Source organism: Fusarium mangiferae, assembly GCF_900044065.1.
Source record: "Fusarium mangiferae strain MRC7560 genome assembly, contig: FMAN_scaffold011, whole genome shotgun sequence".
NCBI classification, from domain to species: domain Eukaryota; kingdom Fungi; phylum Ascomycota; class Sordariomycetes; order Hypocreales; family Nectriaceae; genus Fusarium; species Fusarium mangiferae.
In genome coordinates, this window is record NW_024573931.1 from 738,973 (window position 1) to 756,078 (window position 17,106).

The window sequence follows — 17,106 nt, forward strand, 5'->3', positions numbered from 1 at the left end:
ACACGCCATGGAAGGCAGGTGCCTATTCTGGGTTCTGCTGTCCGCAAGGAGTAAGAAAATACCAGACGTTAATATAAGTTATTAAAATAAATATAAGAAAAGATATCCTAAGCTGAATTAAGATATCCATAAATTTATGCAAATTTACCCAAGTCTTATTATTTAGGATCAAGGTCCTAAGTTTTCTTTCCTCCCCTAGCCCGTTTCGCCTCAGCTCAGTGAGCCACTATCACATCAACAGTATCGCAAGAAACAAGTAGCTTTGAACTAATATTAACGTGGATTTACTATCTAGGTAATTAGGGCATATCTCATACATCATAAACCTGTTACGCCTCAACAAGAGTAACCTTTGTCTCCTCCTTCAAGTCCCGACTGCTGAATCCAACACGGATAGTGAACTCTCCCTCAGGGATAAGCCACTTCTGAGAAATGATATCCCAGTAGCTGAGATCGCGACGCATCAGCTCAAAGCTGACACTCTTGCTCTCCCCAGTCTCAAGGAAGACCTTGTCAAAGCCACGGAGCTGCTTAGGTGGTGTACCGGCAGGAGCGCTGTCGGGGAATGTCACGTAGAGCTGGGGAACAGTGGCGCCGGCGACCTTGCCAGTGTTGGAGACGGAGACGGTCACGTTGTAGATGGTCTCCCAGAGGGCGGGGTTGCCGCCGGGCTGCACGGGCAGGTCCTCGGGCTGGGAGGTGATGTCGGAGGCGAGAGGCTCAGCGGAGATGTCGGAGATCTCGAAGGTGGAGTAGGAGAGACCGAAGCCGAACTCGTAGCGGACGGAGATGTTGTGCGCGTCGAAGTAGCGGTAGTCAATCTCGAGCTTCTCGTCGAACCAAGACTGCCAGTCCTCCTTGCCGGTGGTGTTGACGGCAGTGGTAGGAGGAGCATTGTAGTCAGTTCCGTTGAAGGCGATGGTGTAGGGAAGACGACCAGAGGGGTTGACATCGCCGTAGAGGAGATCAACGAGGGAGTTACCAGACTCCTGACCGGGGAAGTGGGCAGCGAGAATAGCGGTGACGTTGGGGTGGTCAGCCCAAGGGAGAGTGTTGATACCAGAAGAGTGAGTGACAACGACAGTGTTGTTGCAGTACTTGGCAACAGACTCGACAACATCGTTGCCGTCCCAGTCAACGGAGAGGTGCTCACGATCAGCAGCCTCCTCAGCCCAAGTCTTCAAGAAAACGAGGCAGACATCAGGAGTGGCAGGGATCCAGAGATCAGTGACATTAGTGGTAGCAATAAGAGTATTGTTCATCCACTGCTGAACCAGAGTACCGTCTTGCTTAGCACGGGCATTGATGGCGGTAAGAGGCGAAACAAGGTATGTCAAACGACCAGTTCCAGAACCACCACCAGCAACAAGAGTGCCGAATTCGTAGTCATTCTGGTTGTAGAAACCCTCAGTAATATCACCAGCATCGTTTCCAAAGACGGCGATGGACTTGGGCTTCTTGAGGGGAAGGGCGTTCTTCTCGTTCTTGAGCAGGACGGTGGACTCGGCGCCGTGCTTGCGGATCAAGTCGCCGTGGTTACCACGGACGTCACGGCTTCGCTCGCCGGTGAGATTGAACTCGCGGAACCAGGTGCTCTTGGGGCTGAAGGTGTTGAGATCGCCGCTGGAGGGGTCGACGGAGGGGTAGTCCTTGTCCTGGCCGAGCCAGAAGTAGGGAGTCATGATGCGGGTGATCATGTCGTTGACGCGGGTCTCGTCGAGGGTGCCGTTGGTGACGGCGCGGGTGAGGTTGCCGCCGAAGAAGGACTTGGTGAAGTACATGCCGTAAGCACCAATACCGCCGGGCATGTCCATGTCGAGACCGCTGTTGATGGCAGCAACACCGGCGTGGGTAGCACCCCAATCGGACATGACGTAGCCCTGGAAACCAAGCTCATCTCGAAGGATGCCGTTCAGGACCTTTGAGTTCTGGCAGCCGTAGGAGCCGTTGAGACGCTGGTACGAGCACATCATGCTGGAAGCCTTGGCATGAACAGCATTGGCGAAAGGCCAGAGGTAGAGCTCGTGCATGGTTCGATCATCCATGTTAGACGAAAGAGCCTCCTTGTCAACCTCACCAACATACCCATCCTTGACAAAGGTAGGGTTACGCATGACCTCCTGCTCGTTACCAATAAAGTGCTTCGCCGTAGCCTGAACACCAGCATCTTGATGTCCCATGATAGTCTCCTCCATCGCAATACCAGTGAGGTAAGGATCCGGCGAGAAACCCTCCCAGTTACGACCAGAGTACGCCGAGCGTCCAAGAGGACCGGCGACAGGACCGAGGAGGATGTGAGCACCCTTGGCCTTGAACTCTTGACCCATCGCGAGACCGCGCTGGTAGAGGAGGTCCTTGTCCCACGATGAAGCAGCTGACACACCAGCGGGGAAGACACTGGCGTAGTCTGCTACACGGATGGCGAGGGGACCGTCGTGGAGACAGAGACCGTTGAAGTTGAGACGGGGAATGGCGACGATGTTGCCGACGCAAGGACCTGGAGTTCCCGTCACCATGTCGGCCTTTTCCTCGAGGGTCAGTTGGGAGACAAAGTCTTGAGCCTTGGCGAAGGCATCTTCCCAGCCCTTGCCAGTAGCATTGTCTATAGTTGATCGTCAGTATAACTTCCCCTCAATTGATGGAGTTGGTGAACATACTGGCAGGATAATGAGGCGAATGGCCATACTGTCCAAGAATAGTGGTGTTCTTAGGCTGAACCCAGCTAAAAGCATCTTCAGCGCGATCACTCGAATCGTAGGCTTGGGCATTAACACCCGCGGCCAAGAGACCCGAGACCAACACAGATCGAATGCTAGCCATTGTGAGAGAGTAGAGATGAATGGCGCTCAGTGATGATGATCTCTCTTCATTTTTGTGAGGCTATCAGCTACAACTTATATACCCCCAGCACCGGCTACGCTTTCCCTTCCTCTCGGCGATCACCAGTCCAACCTCTTGCTCCTCCTTCACCAAAACTTGCGTGTCTGCGTCATTGCAAAATTCTGTAAGTGTTAGCGTCGGCTTCAATTAGTTTTGCTCCCCCGCACAAAAGAGGAAAAAACACGACTCACTAGTTCACATGGACGATGCGGAGTAACATCGCCCTTCACTTTCAACGATGCGAGGACCGTCGTGTGATGCCATTCCCAGTTTAATCTCCATCGGCCAACTCTCACATCCTCAGATCTACCGCAGCTTAGCCGCTGCGTCCAATGGAAGATATCCCCGACTGTTGGTGATGGTGTCATGCCCCAGGTTTCCCACTCCACAGAATGAATAATACGGCCGCTATCTGACCGAGGATCCGAGGTTCTCCCAGCACGATTTATACTGAGCTTGTCGATTGAGTTAGCGTATTCATCTCAATTGCCGGGGATGGTTGAGAGTCTGGGGGAGACAGCTTCTTCTCCGCAATTCAAATCGGCCCTGTTGTGGACTCGCACGCTTCGTTCATGCGGAGAAATTAACGTTGAATGGAGATCGGAATCAGAAAGTTATACGAACGGTATACCTAGAAACAGGTGATGATCGCACATGGACCTTGGTTTCTTCCCTGTAACTGTCAAATTCAAGGTTATGAGTCTTTTTCTCCCGCCTTCTCCACGATAATTCCCTTTGAGGTGAACCCGTTTATCGACCCAGTGCAGTGGCCTGGTGACGCTGATGTTACAGTGGCTTCGGCCCGGAGTCGTTACCGTTCAGGCCATCATGACGGGACGAAATGTATTTTATCTGGGTTCTAACGTTATCAGCCACACGACACTTCAATTGCTCTCACTAATATCTTCGTATTAGTTCCGCACCTCGGACGATGTCTAAACTCCCGTTTACAAGTGCCGTTGTGCTTTGATGCCGTTTTTCAATCGGTGTATACTCGGCCATAGTATTGCAAAGGTGCATGACTTTATTCCCATCATGGACAGCCACGAAATGTCACTGGGTGGCTCGGGATTATGTTTACATCCGAAAAGTCAATCGACTTTTACCAGTCTCGTGGTCGTGTTCATGGTTCTGGGGTTACATTGGAGAAATTGGGTTATTTCTGACTCGATGGATCATTGCACCTCCACATTTCTGAGTAAGGAAGTTGGTAGCGTTCATCGTTGGTCGGATGTGACGATGCTTTGAGAGTAGCCTCGGAATTGGCCATGGCGATCCCTGCTCGATAAAATTGTTGGAACCATTCTGCCGGACTTTCGGTGAGTGAGGCAGTCCCGCAGTGTTGAGATTGATTATTGACGATGGAGATGTTGAAAACAAAGCCGGTATCGCAGACTTACACGACTTACGTAGTGAGTTTAGAGTGCTGACCAGGGATTATAGGGATCCCGGCAGCTGACAAGATACAACGTTTACTTCTCAGCATTCAGATTCACACTTCGTTAACACAGTGTCGCAGAGGATAGACGAACAGAGGTATTCTGCTTTATTTATCTAGGAACATAACCCAGAACACCTATGAACAGACAAAGGCTCAACTAAAGCTCTTCCTTCAGGGTAACCATCCCAAAGGTCGCCATTCCCAATGAAATCTAGCCTCACCTCAGTTCCCCCACAAGCTTCCGGCTCGGCGACGGGAACTCCGCCTCAAGAAAAAGCTCCGGGGCTGGGCAATCTCCACTTCCAACGTTAGACCTCAACATTACCTTGCTTGCCATCTGGTTCACAGCGTTTGCAAAACTGACTGGAAACATGACGAGTGATATCCTCCGGGTCTTCAAGACACGCTCTGTCCTTAATTTCATCAATGGGAGTCATGCTTAGACTACTTGTCACGGTATTCATGACAAGAGAGCAGAACGACTTGTTGGAGGTGTAGCTGATGAGACGGAGGCAGGATTCGCAAATGGTAGCGGTGCTGAATAGTTGGCACATTTTGGCGAGTTTGGTTTGATGGGGATGTTTGGCTTTTGTTGTTTGTGATCGTGGTGAGTTGATTCTTTGTGTCAGTTGAGTATGTTTGTGAATGATGTGCTGATGGGATACGTTGGTGATTCAAGTAGGGAAATCTATTGTATTAATACGGGGAAAAAGCGATGTTTTATTTGTTTGTTCGTGAGCACATAGGGAATCCGAGTTGGTCGCGGAAAGGTCTTGAAGGAGTGAATGTTTTGACCGAACAAGGTAGTTGGGCACCCGGGCAGCTCGGATACAGAGCCTTTCACTCATACGAACAAGACAGACCTTGACCCCAGAACATGACGTTATCGTTTGGACATTGGTTCATTAAGATCACAGCAGCCGTGACGTCGTCCCCCAATCAAACGTATCAACCGTCAGCCCTTCCTTTGCCCTTGGCCTTCGCCTTCGCTTCCTTGCACTGCAAACACTCCTCCTCATGAACATAGATGGTATCATGCCTTGTCGTTGTAACGCAAATGCCCGGTCTCTTCGCCAGAAAATGAGCGCATTTTATTTCTTCTAGGGGCATGGAGACGAGGTAGGAGCACTTCCTGCAGAGATAGCCTGTACTGTGGATAGTGCACATTTGTATCGGTCAGTTGATGATAGGGGTAAAAAGAGAGAGTTGATATCTGTTATTAAGAAGTACATGGGACAGAAGAAGCTGTTTAAATGTTTGGATGGTATCCTTATCTTGAAGTGCTTCACCGAAGAACCGTCAAGTTACCGAATGCCGTGCTCTGTATCACAGACTGCGGGCACATCCTTACACAAACCCTCGGCCCAAGACATACAGCATCACCGAGACGTTAAGGGCAAGAGCTTGATGAGTAATGAACTACCTGCTCAAGGTTCTTTACGAAGTATGTTCTATCTAGATCCCAAAACCAAACCTCCAAAGCTTACGTTTAACCCCCCTCTGACCCTCTTTCTTCTTAACGCAGTCCTTACAATTCTTCTGATCTGTATGAATAGTCGACGCCACTATCTTCTGCTTTACACAGGCCCTGCCCGATTTCTTGGCAGAGTTACACTTTTCCGTCACGGTTTCATGGTCGATGATGTGGTCGCAGACTCGGCAGCGGTATTTGGTAAAGACTAGGTTGCACATGTTGAATGGTAGATTAATTGTGAGTGGGGAGATACGAGATATGATAGGAAAGTAGGGGGCTTGAGTTACGGAGTTATATATGCACAACGACGTTGAAGGGTTGGAGTGTCACGGTGGTCTTTTCATTACATCGTCGGTGTCCAGATGTGTCACGGTGAGGGAATGGCTGAGTCAACATGTCAGACTTGTGCAATGTTTCACGGACATGGCTATCAATAAAAGTCAACAAATAGTATTTGGACTAGCAGGAGATTGCTTCACTACCCAATCCACCTATGTTGAACCCAAAGCCCAACGTCAATTTAGTCATGATTTCCAAATCCTTAGACCGCTTTCAGCATGTAGCGTTCATTCGCCCTCCGCCTCAGTCTTGCATTCCTTAGCCTTAGCCGCCTTGGCCTTGCACTGAGGGCACTTGGAGGAGTCGATCAAGGTAGTTGTCTGCATACGCTTCTTCTGGCATGGCTTTTCAACATTGTTCGCCTCCTTGCAGGGGGCTGTTCTGGGGACGGGGGTTTGATGGCCGCATTTGATGCAGACGAGCCGGGTGGTGTGAATGAAGCACATGGTTAAGAGCAGAGTTTGTTTTTAGTAGTGATCGAGTGTTTTTGAGTGTAGAGTGAAGGGATAGATGGTGAGGTGGACTGGAGATCTTGGAGACGGGATGGAGGAGGTGTAGTGGTATTTATACTTGTGGCTCTGCTGGGACCGTTTGAATCTCGCTCATTCAAACAGCACTTAATCACATTAAATGTTGAGTCAGAACGACTGAAGCGACGTTTGTATGATTATTCTCAGCACGAAGACTAATAGAACTGGCATCTCCTGAGCGAAGAACTGAACAATCATCAGTGACCAAAGGATATCAAACGCTGGCACTATGCTTGGACCTGAGAAGAGCAACAAACTTATAGACGAAAATATCTAGCTACACTCCAGTCTAAGCCGCGCTATCGCTTCTTCAACTTTGCAGCCTCACAAACCTGGCATCCCAGCTCACTTTCCTTTTGCTCACCCCCATTTTTGTACCGTTTGAGACATCGTTCCCCCTTGTTTGCCTTGTTGCATTTCTGACGATCCATGTCAGTTCTAATATTGTTGCCACATTTCTGGCATATTATCTTGAAGTGATGGACAATGCACATTGCGGAGGATAAAATGAGGTTATCGTTTGCAAAATAGTTGTTAATTCGGATTGTTTGAGTCTAGTGTCGCTGCCGAGATTTTACGCACGTTTGTTTGGTCTAGATGAAACGGATGGGGAGCGAGGTTATATAGTCATATACTAGCCGCTAAACACTGTCATATAAAGTCAAGTAAGGATAGGTAGTAGCATGAACTGTTGACGATTATCTGGTTCTCCAGGTGAGTATAGCCGAAATGAAACCCTCATCACGTTGCCACGGGTAGCTTTCAATCACCAAATATGATGCCTCGATAAATGATCAGTGGTCTAAATATAAATAAAGTCAGCCACAGGCTTCTTTATTGACTGTGAGAATATTTGAAGGTCATGGCAAAAATTGAAAAGTTCGGAATTTGATAGTGTCTTATTAACCAAAGAGCCAGCTTTACAATACCCTCCCGAGCAAGTGACTATCTAATCCCATAACAAGGTGACCTGCTCCTATCTTGTCTAATGTGCTATCAAAACACTTGACCTAACTGCCACCTCCAGAGGCAGACAAGAACCCCCTTTCATTTCTTTCCACTCTTCTTCCCATCCTTTGAGCATTTGGAGCAGTTGCTCGCAGAGACTTTCTTCGTGACATATAGGTTTTCCTGCTTGCATCTGGTGGTGCCGTAATGCGGACACTTGTCTCGGTTGAGGTTCGTGCCAACGGTCTTGCCGCAGCTGACACAGACCTCAGTAGTGTTGGTCATTTGGCACATAGTGAATAGTATAACGGTGGAAATCTGTATACGGGTTGTGTGTGGTAAAGTTTGGGTTGTGAAGTGGAAAGGAAGTTGGAGGTTGAAGGATGGATTGATTTGGGAAAGGAGAAAAAGCTGGCAGAATTTATAGTCGAGATCATGATGAACCGACCGTGACTGGTCTTATGTTTGTAAAAGCGGACATGAACACCCTTGAACATGGAGATAGTAATTGTATAATGGCTTTGTTGTGCTGAACACGACTCATTCAGATTGTGCAAACGTTGTGAACATATGGGTTTGAAGAGAACAATAGCATATATGCTCTGAATCATCATAAGCTATCAGGTGCGATGGTGCGATGAAAGGTACTTAGGTTTATTGTTTCAGTGATAGAGGCCGGCAAACTCTAGTCCAAGGTCCAATGTGACTGAGGTATTGGCCACCAAAATGTAGCACATTCGTCAGGGATCCAAACTTCGTCCTAACAGCCAAGATATCCTCGCAGTTGATCACCAATCTTTCTCTCAGTAGCAGAGTCGGTGATGTCCATCCCTGATTCGCTGTTCGATTCTGTATCATCTTCATGATGGCGGGCGTATTTGTAAAAGTCTGTAAAGTTGATAAATAGCTGCACACGACTTGAGCGAAACACTCACATCAATCAACGCCGACCGTACATAAGTCTCAAATGACGCATAATGGTAGACGTGCTACCCTGCGGAGGCTGCGACAAAAAGGGAACCTGACTCTCCGGCGGAAACGAGGCGCACAAGATGCACAGGTCAGCTTCGCACTTGAAGCTCAAGTTCACGTCGGTCTTTCCGCATCGCTTGTACTGGCTGAAGAGCGGGCACTCTTGACACTCCATTTCTTCGTAGATCTCGTTGTTGCAGCGCATGCAGTAGAAGACGCGGGTTATGGCCACACACATAGTGGCGTTTGTGATGTCGTGGTTGTGAGGGTGTTTATTTTGTGGGATGAGGGAAGAAAAAGGTTGAGAGTGATGCCAGAGAGATCTTGAAGTTGAGGATTAGTTTAAAAAGACTCTGGATACCTCTATAGAGGTTTATTTTGTGAGAGTGAAAGAAATGCAATGCAGTGTTTGGCACTGCCGCCTTGTTAAACAAGCAATGCTAGGCGGGCCATTCCATTCGCTGGCACCCAAAGCAAGACCGTCAAGGAGTTACATACCTGACTTGAATGATCTAGATGATATTCAATTCGAAGTTACAATGCGCTAAAAGAATATTCCTAACTGTAACAATCCTAAGTTGTTGGCCTGCTACCGCCTTGTGATAACAACTTCAATCGGACGATGAAGCTGATCACGAGCCAAACACTCTTCACAGATCTCCTCCTGATTCCACAGTGTCACTGGATACTCATTCCCGCACGATGCGAACAGTCTGCTCCTCGTTTCGTTGGCCTTCCTGCACATGAGACCGTGCTTCTCAAAGTTCCACCGGTTCCCGCAGACTGGGCACATGTAATGAATTGTTAGATCGTGGCACATTTCGAGACGTTGACTGACTCGGATTTCGTTGTATTTTCTTCAAGGGAAGGTTGGGTGTTCGAATAGATCAAGAGAAATTATGTCTTGGTAGGAGACAGTGGCATATATAGATAACTCCAAACGGACGGGAATTGATCGGGATGAGAAAGCTAGGAGAATACTTTTCTTAAGGCACTTAATCAGAAATTCTAAGATTATAAAAAGACAATGCCCAGTGATTCACTGCATATTTCAGTCCAGATGATGCGAAATGTGATTCGTCAAAATACCCCGATAGTGTCGCAAGATGGGCTTTGTAGCAGGATAGTAAGTACAATTACAATATGTTATAAGTTCTCAGCGCAGAACCTTACCTGTACTATTCACTGCCACAAAACTAAATGCCGCATGGCCATCACTGAAAATAAACGCCTTACACAAGCCACATCTTATCGATTCCACCGGGATCTTTACGATGCTGCGGCCCATATCTCTAACCCGTGCCTGGATAAGGTGGACGCAACCGCGGGAGAACAAAGTGCTCAGGATCAGGAAGCGCCGGCTCCTCAGGATTTGCGCAGGTTCTACATGTCTCCTGATAATTCCATATCATTTCTGAATACGTGCTTCCACACGACCCCAAGACTCCTGTTAAAGAACGGCGAGCTCGTTGACATCTCAGGCTGTGTCTGTCAGAGTCGATTCTGTTGCTGCACACTGAGCACATGTAGTTGACTGTTACGTGGTAGCACATTGTGAGAGGAATGAGTTTATTGCGTTATGAGTTTGGGATAGAGATACACAGACTAGCCAGCGTTGAAATTCGTGGTCTGAGGGTCGAGAAGGACGTACTACAGGGGGATTTATAGCCATAGCTTGAGGGTGATGACAGTGAATGACAGGGAGAATATGAATATGGACTCTCAGTGTTGCAGCCCAAACAGAGAGATACTCTGTAAAGACCAGTAGAAGATGATATCCATCGGCGATTGTAAAGAGTTGTGGTCGTGACGTGCCGTTTGCCAAGCCCGTTGCTCCTCAGAGCAATCAAGCATTATCGTCACATACACCCGGTCATCCCTCAGGCCAATTGTGTCTTTGTTTCACCGTCAAGCGTAGCCTTGTTCCACTTCCTATCATCAGGCGGACACTGCTGACAATACTCCGACACGCTCGCAACAACCCCATCATCCGTGTATCCACACGACCCCATAGCCTTTGACTCTGTCTGTTGAGCAATCTGGCAAATCTCCCATTCATATCCCTTCCTGATGCATACACTGCAGTACATGCAGTAAAAGTGCGTAAACTGTTCAGTGCACATGATGAATGTTTGCTGTGATTGGTCGTGTGCACTCGTGACGCAGAAACTCAGTGATAGTGACAAAAGATGAAGGAAAATTGCACATTTTTGCCTTTGGTGGCTGATGAGGCTTTTTGAATCACAGCTTGCGGTTAAAAATACCAAGACCCTGGAAAGCCTCACTAGGCACCCATGCAGCAGGGGTATGATTCAGCTGCGCGAAATGGGCAAATCATGTTTTTATCAGCGTCTTGGTCGCACTGAAGTACCAAAAAGAGGCCTCGCCAATTACAGGGATGCACGTGTAGATGCAACTTTGGAGAATCTGTAAATTCTGGCCCCCAATTGTGAAAACAGGGGCTTTGAAAGGGTCGTTGGTATTGCGGCCAGCGTCACACGAATCAAGCTGTGTGATTGTCTGTTTACCGCCCGCTACAGTGATTAGAATAGTCGTGTCACATGTCGGTTTTGGACTGTTGCTGTTGTGCTGAGAGGGTACAAGAGGAGGTACCAATGATCAGAAGGGGACGACATGCGGTGCAACACCATGATGCTCTCGCGTCTGCACAGGATGACTTGGGAATTCCTTAAGGGGAAAGAAGCCCGTAATGACTTCTGCGTGCCAGGTGTGACCAATGCTCGCTCTACACAAAGAGTTAGAACAGCTGGAGGCTGTCTAATGATTGAATCAGACCACCAAAAGGCTGAACAACACAACCGAAAAGAACTGGTGCTGCAGTGGGTGATACAAACATTGAAGAAACTCGTGAAGAGCCTGGGATACGCGATTAGAATTTGTATATAAAAGCACCCACAGGGAGCAGAAAAATAGCTTGAGCAAAACATGGCTACAATACAAATCAAAAGACAGCCTAAACTATATCCAGCGTTATAGGACATCCGGATTCCATGCCAATCTGGCAAGAATGCTCATCCTCAGAACAGAAGCGTCTACGTTCTCTGCGTGCGGAATGTTCGGGTTCCTAGTAGAAGAAAAAAGAAACCTGCATATATATACCTAGTTCATCCATCAGCAGCAGCAAATGCAAAAAGCTGAAAGGTCCGAGCCGCTGCCAGAAACAAGCCAAAGGACCGACGCTTCCAGCACCTCATACATATTTTGTACTCTATTACCAGAGAAACGTTGTTGTCGTCTTATAGTATACAACAGCAGCAACAAGATCAACATCCCAGCATCTTCTTACTACATACCATTGCTCAGTATATCTCGGCCAGGTCCAGAACCCAAGCCATGTGTCGAGAGAATTACTTCCAGATGAAGTGTCAAGTCTGCGATAAAGACCTAGGAACCGATATGACCCTTGATCGATGTGAAGCAGGCTATTTCTTTCAAGACTATGAACTCTGCCCGAATGGCGTTCAGAGTCTGTTGGAGTTTATTGAGGTAAAGTGTTTGAAGTGCCAAGAGGAGGAGAACATAATGGACACTGACGAATTGGCAGACATGTTGTCCACACATATCTAAGAGCACGAGCGTATGACACATTGCATAAGGGATGCGTTGCTGAAAAGTTTATTTGTGAGACAGGGAATAGTTCCCTGTATTTTGACAAGAATTACATAATTTACAGAGGCCGCTCATCAGAGACGAAGAATATCCGGACACTTGCCAGTCATAGAAGCCAATACTAGGTCTGAGACTTGCAACATGGGAATTATTAAATGAACAACTACAGTAAAGGGGAGTGCTAGATGTGCAGGAAGATCCAGAGGTACAAAGATTAACCAGAATTTCATTGGCACAGATGACGGTGCGATGTTTCTACATTCATTTTTATTCTTTTGCTCAAAACCTGAAGGAATTTAGAAACAAGTATGCAAAGATCGAGTGTTGTATAATAGATGAAATGTAATATTTTGCAGTTCAATAATTCACTGGTATCAACGTGTCCATTTGAAACTACCAGAAATGACAACCATCAACCCAAATGACACTAGGAAACTGACAGTACCATATCTATAAGCGTGTTTTCGTTGGAGAGAAGAGAGCTCGAGAGCAAGAGTGGACACGGTAGTAACGACTGCACAGTAGCCATTCTTGACGCCCTCAAGCAACTGGTATCCAAGGGAAGGCCTTGAAAGAATCTGAGATAAGTCCCAGACCACAGCGAGGATCAGAGTGCCAACAACGTTGGCAGCAAATGTCCCCAATGGAAAAGTTGGGAGTTTGCCATTCAGAAAGACTGCAAGGTAAAATCTCGTGAATACACCTAGAGGGGCCAAGGCCAGGGAGAACAGGACACTTCCGCGCCAGTCATCAGAAGGCGGGTAGATACATAGAAGTATCGCTCCAATCCAACAGCCCCAGCCAAGAATGGTTGCAATTGGGTCTAAAACCTTGCGCATAAAGAAATAGGGCAGTGAGGGCATAATATCTTGAGCAAATATGGCAAGATGGGCACCGAGAAAGAGACCACCCAAAGAGACATGAATAGTGAGTAAGACCACGGCTGCAAGCGCACAGAACGAGTAACCTTTATTCCGGTCAGATGTTGGCGCAGGAGGAGTTTCAAGTCCGTTGCAGAGGGCGAGAAAGGAATCGAGGATGAATGTCGAGAAAGTTGTAAACGAGCCACAGAACCCAACCGAAAGACCAATGTAGAGGGGCAAGGTCTTTTTGACGTTAAGATGTGACTTTTTTGCTGCCTCAAGGTCTGTACTCTCTGAATCCGTGGCTGAGACCGTTCCTCTGGTGTCAGGACCCCATTCATGGCGAAACAGCATACGGTCCTCGGCTAGGAACCCCATGACAAGACACCCTGCAAAATTCACCCATAGAGTTGGGAAGATGACCGGTGCCCCGGGATAGACGAGCAGTGCTGTCATGCCCTCTCTGGCGAGCGTTCCCAGGATGGAGAAAAGGATGAGATAGGAGTGGGTGTGAAGTTTTGTAGTCAACGAAAGGGCTTTGTCGGTGGTAGGCAAGGTCTTATCCGGAACGCGAGTCTCTTCACCCTTAAGTTCGATCTCCGTTTGTCGGATGCGCTCTAGGCTATCATGATCGATTAAGCCGTCTGGCAACGGGATGGGAGCGATGGGAGCTATTTCGTCCAAGTCGCAATTCTCCGCGGCATTATCGGGACTTTCATTTTCGTTTTCAAGCCTAGGATCGTTTTGGAGTTGTGCATTTCCACGCATAGAGCCATGGTGACAGCCGTCGATGAGATGATGTCGAAGGAGAGCATCTTGTGGTTTTTTTACAGGTCTTTCGGCGGCCATGTTTGTCGTAATATGTAGTACCGTTTCTGAAGCGTTGCGATGAAGATGAAGACAATATGATGTGATGACAGTGTTAGCTCAAGCAATTGATTTTATATAAGAAAGAATTGATGGAGATGTCCGGTAAAGGGACCTAGAGAGAGTAGATCAGCACACGGCGCAAGGGTCTTGTCACGGTAGAATCGGGTATCCCGGATATCCTGGATATCCTGGATACACGTAACGCAGCCGCTTATTTCGTTAGTATAATACAAAACTCAATTCTGTTATTTATAGTTTATATGCCCGGCTTGAAGCTTATAATTACTACATTTAAGTTAATTAAAACTTAACAAGATAGTAGCTGTGATACCCAATGGAACCCTATGGCTAGTTGTTTTTCGAGGTAAAAAATAGCCTAATATATATTATGCTAATTTTTCTTAGGTTAAGATGCGGCGCCAGGAGTCCCAGGGGAGAGGAAAGGGTTGCTTGATTGATTGTGCCTTGGCCTTGGTATGTGAGGTAGGGGAGATAATTACAGTGGACCCCACTATAACTATGTCACCTTTACAGTGGACCATTTCAGGACTTGTGGCCTACTGCCGTCAATCAACTCAGTCACCATCATTCGTACCACTGCGTACTGTAACTGAATTCGATTTATGTGTGCCTTGTTTGAACCTATGACCGAGTGTTTTATTACGTTTTAGCTTGCGGCGTCATAGGTATTTTGGCTGATAACAAGCCTTAATCAATTATCTTTGCCAGACCACAATCTTTATCCTTCTTAACAAGCAATGGGATTTTACAAGCAGGTGATATATTGATAGGAGATAATGTCAAATCACAGTAGTATTCTTGAACCTGCTGGTATGGAGAACCTTGCGCATGCTGCCACAAGCTTTCGACTTAACAAAGCTGGTACTTGAATCATTGCAAAGCCTTCGTTGATCGCACAAATATAGGTTTGATAGCCACAGATTCTTGGAGAACGAAACCCAGGAACAATCCGTCTTTGCGTTACCAAACCTGCAGCTCATGCCTTTTCATCTTCCTTGGTGCCGGTGGAATCGAAGAGGTCGACATCTGTCACTCTGAATTTCCGAGCAGGGACTCTGTTTGCGAACAACAAATCGATCTCTTCAAAGAGACGATCCTACAGTAAAGTCAGTTTAAGTCTTGTTATAAAGCCCCTGTAGAGTACTGACCTTTGTCTCTGGAAGACGGAAATACGCCCACACGATGAGGAGAATGCAGCTACCGCTCCAAACCCAGCCTGACTTTCCCTTGAGATTCAGTTCAGTCGGGTTGATGAGATATGTTTGCAAGGTGTTGCAAACAATTTGTGAAATATAATAGGCGACCCGCGCAATCGATATAGTCTTGCTCCTGAGGCTGACTGAGGATATTTCGGCGAGGATCGCATAACATACAGGGCCTGTAGTAGCGAACCGAATGAGAACGGAACATATGACGATACCGGCTTGCGCATAGCTACTCTTCTGCGAATCAGATATCGTCGCAGCGGTAGCTACTGCGAGAAGGCCAATGAGTGAGGTCCATAGCTCGAAGAGATATAGAGTTCGACGGCCAAACCGATAAATCAGATACCAGGACACAACCACTCCAACACAAGACAGGGCGAGGGACACCACAGAGAGGTTATACGCAGTCTCGGTCCCGACACCAGCCTGCGTGAAGAAGTAAACTGCGTTGCCTGTAATAGCTGTGCCATCAAATTGCTGGCACATGAAGGCAACGCAGGAAATCTCGGTCCGCCTCAGATTAGCACCTTTGAAGCAATCCCAGTAGGAAGTGCCGGCCTCAAGTTCCTGCTCTGTCTCAATGGTGTGTTTCATCATGGAAACGACGGCGTCCTTATCGACCATCTCATTCTTCGACGAGAGTCGCTCAATCATCCGCCCAGCCTCAGCGTAGTTCTTCCTGCGGACCAGGATCCAGGGTGACTCTGGCGCAAACCAAAGGAGGCACATCAGCGGTACTGGCCATGCCCATTGGATTGCATACGGAATGCGATATGCCCACTGGTCCTGGCGCTTGGAAAACGCAGTTTGGACGCCCGAGGAGATCAACATTCCGGCCGCCCAGCAGAAACACACAAAGTTGGCGAGATAACCGCGAAGAACGTTTGGTGTGACTTCAGACGCGTAAGCTGGAGCCATGACCGAGAATAGTCCCCAAGGCAAACCGCAGAGGAAGTTGGCAGCAGCGAGCATGCCTAGCGAGGTCGCAAAGACTTGCATCGCGATGGTGGCGTTGATGAAGAGGAGCGCCCCAAGCACAGTACGACGATAGCCAAAGCGTTGAGTAAGGTATCCGTTTGCCAGGGCGCCAAAGATGGTACCGCAGGTGGTAGCGTTGTTCAGGCCGGCCTGCCAGGGCCCGGAAATCTGCCAGCCATGGGCATCGCTGTAGGTCCCGTAGTGTTTCCTGAAGGCAGGCTGGGGGAGGAGTCCGCCCAGCAGGACAATGTCGTAACCCTCCATGACGATTATCATGGAGACTATGACAGACCAGAAGACGGACCAGGGGTATTTCTTGAGACCAGCGAGGAGGGTCATTTCCTTCTCCGCGATGAAGGCCAGCCTTTGCTGGGACGTAGTGGACTTCTCCTGAGTCACCACTGGCGGCTCGTTCAAAGCCTCCACATGGTTGGCGGCAGCCTCCTTGTCAGGTTCCATACTGCAAGAAAGTCGATTCAGAAGAAAGATGAAGAATTGTTTGAAGAGCCTATGGAGTCAAGTCTGGAGATGAGAGATTGATGTTTCTGGAATAAAGGTGCCTTTTATTGCCTTGGTACCTTCACTAATAAGCCTAGACCTTTTGTCGTCGATCTGCCTCTTCCCCGCCAAACCTTACCCCAGATATCTCCAGATATCTCAATGTTCAGATCTCGGGGTATGTTTCACGCCCACCGGACAGTCACTGCCACTTCATCCCGGTGGGCGTTGTTTGCGAGGCTTTCAGCTAGGTAGCTATAAAGCCGGCAAGTTGATTTTAGCCTGATTATCTTTGCCAACAGCTTTGATGAGAATAGAACCCAATATCGATATTGCTTCAGTCTCAACGGAGAGCTCCGAGCAGGGCCTTGACATTGTACATTTCCAGCCTAGGTCGCTAGCGCGATCTAACTTCCCGTTTACAAGTGCCGTTGTGCTTGGGCGCTCTTTTGGAGCG

The 17,106-nt window shown here is 48.0% G+C and overlaps 5 protein-coding genes across 5 annotated transcripts; all 5 read right to left on the bottom strand.

Moving 5' to 3' along the window:
* Positions 1–329: 329 nt before the first annotated feature.
* Positions 330–2,820, bottom strand: FMAN_10062 (putative beta-glucosidase precursor; the record flags this gene model as incomplete). Its single annotated transcript, XM_041820695.1, has 2 exons — positions 330–2,602; positions 2,658–2,820. The coding sequence occupies 2 exons, from the start codon at positions 2,818–2,820 to the stop codon at positions 330–332; spliced, it is 2,436 nt and encodes an 811-aa protein (XP_041686550.1).
* A 4,891-nt stretch (positions 2,821–7,711) lies between these two features.
* On the bottom strand, positions 7,712–7,897 carry FMAN_10063 (uncharacterized protein; the record flags this gene model as incomplete). Its single annotated transcript, XM_041820696.1, has 1 exon — positions 7,712–7,897. One exon carries the CDS (start codon positions 7,895–7,897, stop codon positions 7,712–7,714), a length of 186 nt encoding a protein of 61 aa, XP_041686551.1.
* Positions 7,898–10,464: 2,567 nt separating this feature from the next.
* Positions 10,465–10,707, bottom strand: FMAN_10064 (uncharacterized protein; the record flags this gene model as incomplete). The annotated part of the gene is made up of 1 exon (XM_041820697.1): positions 10,465–10,707. The coding sequence occupies one exon, from the start codon at positions 10,705–10,707 to the stop codon at positions 10,465–10,467; it is 243 nt and encodes an 80-aa protein (XP_041686552.1).
* Positions 10,708–12,588: 1,881 nt separating this feature from the next.
* FMAN_10065 (uncharacterized protein) lies at positions 12,589–13,926 on the bottom strand (the record flags this gene model as incomplete). The annotated part of the gene is made up of 1 exon (XM_041820698.1): positions 12,589–13,926. The coding sequence occupies one exon, from the start codon at positions 13,924–13,926 to the stop codon at positions 12,589–12,591; it is 1,338 nt and encodes a 445-aa protein (XP_041686553.1).
* A 1,018-nt stretch (positions 13,927–14,944) lies between these two features.
* Positions 14,945–16,610, bottom strand: FMAN_10066 (putative alpha-glucoside transport protein; the record flags this gene model as incomplete). Its single annotated transcript, XM_041820699.1, has 2 exons — positions 14,945–15,064; positions 15,117–16,610. The coding sequence occupies 2 exons, from the start codon at positions 16,608–16,610 to the stop codon at positions 14,945–14,947; spliced, it is 1,614 nt and encodes a 537-aa protein (XP_041686554.1).
* Between the last annotated feature and the right edge of the window lie 496 nt (positions 16,611–17,106).